Here is a 4,047-nt window from a genome sequence, read left to right on the forward strand (position 1 = left end):
GAAAAAAATGCAAACTTTTATTTGCTCAAAGGCACACAAAAAAACCAAGAAGCCCACGAACATAAAGCAGACTCAAGAGCCACGTTCTCTTTTCCCATGAACATTACTTGCTCAGGCCCCTCTGTCGCCTCGACCTCAAGCCTCCCCAAGCAGAGTTAGTAGCGCGAACATCCTTTCTCCCTACAGCTCCTGTAAGGACACGTGTTCCTCCAGCCAAGCTCGGCGGCGGGACCCGGAGCCCCGCCCCGCCCCGCCCCGCCTTCCCAGGACACCCACCCACCGCGCCGCCGGCCAATCGCACCCCAATGCGCCGCCCCGCCCCGCCCCTCCGGCCCGTGCCCGCCGCCTTTGTTCTCCCTCACTCCCTCTCTCAGCCTGTGCGCTCCCCGCAAACCGAGTGGCAGCTGCTGATTGGTGGCTGCGGCGCAGCCAATCAGAAGGGGGCACCTCACGTTAGGGCTCGGAGCTTTAAACGCGCGAGCCGCGGGGCGCGCGGAGGAGGACGGGGAGGAGCGCGAGTTCGGAGGGCGGTGCCGTGAGGCTCCGACGCGCAGCGAGGCGCACGCGGCCCGCGCCCCCAGTCCGGCTGGGATTGGTCCGCCGGTGGCTTCCCCGCCCCCAGCCCGTCGCTGGCGAGGACTTCCTGGGGGGTTTTTTGCCTTCCCTCCCGTTTCGGTCTAGAGGCCAGGGCTCGAGATCCCGGAGCGCCCAGGGGTTGTCCGCGCAGGGAGGCCGCGCTGCGCACCGCCGTGATGAGGCTCCGGAAAGCGTGCCTGCTGGTCCTGCTGCTGGCGCTGGCGCAGCTGCTGGCCGCCGCGAGCGCCGGGGGGCCGGACGGAGGTGAGCGGCCGGCGGCGGGCCGGGCCTGATGGGCCGCAGGGGCCCGTGCGTGGGGACCGGGGTGGCCGCGACCCGGGACCGGTGGGTTTCATGCGGAGCCCCTCCAAAAGTGGCGCCTGGCGCCAATTTGCTGGAGTTTAAGGGCAGTAGCGGTGAGCGGAATCGCTTAGGAGATCCCGGGAGAGGAGGGCGGTGGAGGCAAGCCCCCTGCCACTGAGGCTTAGGACGCGGAGAGGGGGCCAAGTGCCTTTTTTGCAACTGGCTCCTTCGCTCTTTTTACGCTCAGATTTTACTCGGGTTCAGGTTGACTGCTCGCTTCTGGCAAGGGGAGCTTGGGAGCTGGTTAAAATTGCCAGGCGAGCACGCCCAGGGAGCGTGAGGAAGGGGGGGGGGGGCACCGTTTTCAAAACTGGTCTTAGAGAAGAGGAGAGAAGACCCGGTAGGAGCTCTCCAGGGCAGCCGCGGGCAGCAAGCATCTTTTTAAAAAAATGTGGTTTGTAGATTTGGAAATAAATAACTCATGGGTGTTGGTTTGAGGGAGAAAGGGACAGCGGCTTGGTTTGCATTTGTTAGAAACCAAAGGTTCTATTCCCTCTGCCATCATTTATTCAATACCTACTAGGTGCCAGTTACTGAGCAGGGTTCTGGGAGTATAGGATGAGCGTGGCCTCCATGGCCCATAAAGCTTCTGTTCTAGTAGGAACGTTAGACAGCTACTAGTCATCGCTGCCACATTTTTCTTGGAAACCAGCTAGCTGAAAACAAATGGCATAAGAGACCTTCGATAAATAGAATGCACTAGTCAAGAAAAGAATGCTGTTCCTAGAGAACAGGCATCAACTTTCTTCCTCTCAGGCCTTTCTCCTGATGATGGATTCTTCCCAGCCAGTTTGTTCCAATGTAAATAAACTCTTTTTTCTAATATTAGTGTGTAGGGGAAGTGTGAACTTTATACCCTTTCAAACAGATTGAGTAACTTCTGTGTGGGTCACCTATTCAAGTTTAAATCCAAATAGGGAAGTAAGAATCAGCACTTGGTGATAAAGACACCTGCTGAGAGGAAGTAAGAAAGCAGCGGGGCCTTCAAGTGAGTTTTGGAACCTTTATCCAAATCATCTGATGCTTTAAATACAGAGTCCCAGGGGTGCCCGGGTGGCTCAGTCGGTTAAGCTAACCGTTGGCCTTGGGTTCAGGTCATGACCCCAGGGTCCTCTCTGCTCAGCAGGGAGCCTGCTTCTTCCTCTTCCTCTGCCTGCGGCTCTGCCTACTTGTGTGTGCTCTCTGTCAAATAAAATCTTAAAATAAAATAATAAATAAATACGGAATCCTAAAATGTACCAAAGCAGATTGCAGGGGTGGGCCCTGGAATCTGCATTTTAAACATGTGTTCCTCATTGATTCACATGCAAGTTAAACTTTGGGGGGCATCTTAAAGTTTGAGGACCAGTGGGGATGGAGGGTTATTTTTGGAACGTAGCTAAGAAGCATAATAGTTTTGTCTTGATTTTGATCTAGTGATTCTGTTTTGAGGGGGTTCTTAAGAGGCCTGAGACAGTGGCAAACTTGGGTGCATGCCAAGGGCTATCAGGACCAGCAGGTTTATCATTTGGGTGACAGGTCGCTAATGCTGTGAAGGCCCTGGGAACCAGTTGCCTCGGGGGTGAGCTCACGAGTCTCTGGAGTTGTCATGGTCATGGCAGGTCTTCTGGGGCACTGTCCTCTGGCAGGGTTGGGGGTGGTGGTGGGGAGTTCTAGTCCCTACCTTGACCCTTTCCCATCCCTGAAGCATCCCTGGTCCTTCACTTTCACAGGCAACTTGTTCTGCACATTTATTTTGGGGGCACATTTCTCTCCCACCACAAATGTTCTAAGTCTTTAGGTTTTGTTTTTGTTTTGTGTTTCTTAGGTTTCAGATTCAAACAGCACAGCGGTGTCGGGGCCCCAAAAGACAACAGCCCCCCCCCTCAAGAATATGGTCACTAAATAGAGCTTAAGCTCTGGTTGTGCAAGCCTTAGGTGCTGGGGCTTTCTGTGTCTCAGATGAGACATTACCTGTACTTTTCACATCTTCCCAGCTGAAATAGTGAAGGAAAATACTTTGATGCTGGTCGTTGCCTGTTTTTATCTGGGATTGGTTTAAATTTAAAAGTTAAGTGGAGGGCGCCTGGGTGGCTCAGTTGGTTAAGCGACTGCCTTCGGCTCAGGTCATGATCCTGGAGTCCCGGGATCGAGTCCCGCATCGGGCTCCCTGCTCGGCAGGGAGTCTGCTTCTCCCTCTGACCCTCCTCCCTCTCATGCTCTCTGTCTCTCATTCTCTCTGTCTCAAAAAAAAAAAAAATAAATAAAAATATATATATATATATAAAAAAAAAAGTTAAGTGGAAATTCACTTGTGTGTAGTGCTAAAGAACTGTTCAACCCCTCCCTTTTTATTTCCTGAGAAGTAATTGTCAAATAATTCCACCTAAAGCTTTGGGCATATTGGGAAACAATCTGAAGTGACGATAGATAGAGCAACTGAGTGGCCAGGACCCTCCACTAAGTAGCTTCGTGATCCTTGGGCACGTGACTCACCCTCTCTGTGCCTTAGTTTCTTCATCTGTAAAGTGCATGTAATGTTTCCCTCAAGGGGTGAGAGAATGTATTTAAGAGCTCAGCACAGTGCCTGGCACCTAACAAATACCAGCTATAATGATCTGTCTGGTAACAAATTTCTCTTTCTCCATGTTTAATATAAACTTCGGTATTGACTTAATGGTAGAGTTTATCCAACGGTTCTAGGCACTAAGCCGGTGGGGACTGAAGAGTGAGCAGCTGAGGGAGTAGAGCGAGGACATCTTGACAGGAGCTGCCTGCGTCCAGGCTGGGCAGGGCTCCAGTGTTGTCATCAGAGGTACTGCTAAGAGTGGACAGGGATTGCAGAGGCCTGCGGCCTCCACTTCCGGAATGGCCTTACCAGGTGGGCTAAGCAATGTGGAGGTGATTGGGAGGCTTCATCGGCCTCATACTGAGGAGAATGGCACCCATCCAGAAGATACTAGAAGACTGTGGATATATTTTCTATCCTAGAATGTCCAGCCTTAAAAGTGAAGTCTAGTGAAAAAATGGTTTTCCTATTAAAATGTGGGATGTTTTCCTTGCAGGGGTGTGTGGGTTTCTGGTAGGTAGGAATACAGAGCCAGCACCCTCTCAGATCGCGGAGAGTCC

The 4,047-nt window shown here is 52.5% G+C and overlaps 1 protein-coding gene across 1 annotated transcript in view; it reads left to right on the forward strand.

Moving 5' to 3' along the window:
• The first annotated feature begins 508 nt into the window (after positions 1-508).
• Positions 509-4,047, forward strand: part of PDIA4 (protein disulfide isomerase family A member 4) — a 22,153-nt gene continuing 18,614 nt past the window's right edge. The window contains exon 1 of the mRNA XM_006730889.3: positions 509-840. Within this exon, the coding sequence (XP_006730952.2) occupies positions 753-840 (88 nt within the window). The 5' untranslated portion in view covers positions 509-752. The remainder of the gene's footprint in view (positions 841-4,047) is intronic.

The sequence above is a fragment of the Leptonychotes weddellii genome, chromosome 12 (genome assembly GCF_054177405.1).
Source record: "Leptonychotes weddellii isolate Sample4059 chromosome 12, ASM5417740v2, whole genome shotgun sequence".
NCBI lineage: Eukaryota > Metazoa > Chordata > Mammalia > Carnivora > Phocidae > Leptonychotes > Leptonychotes weddellii.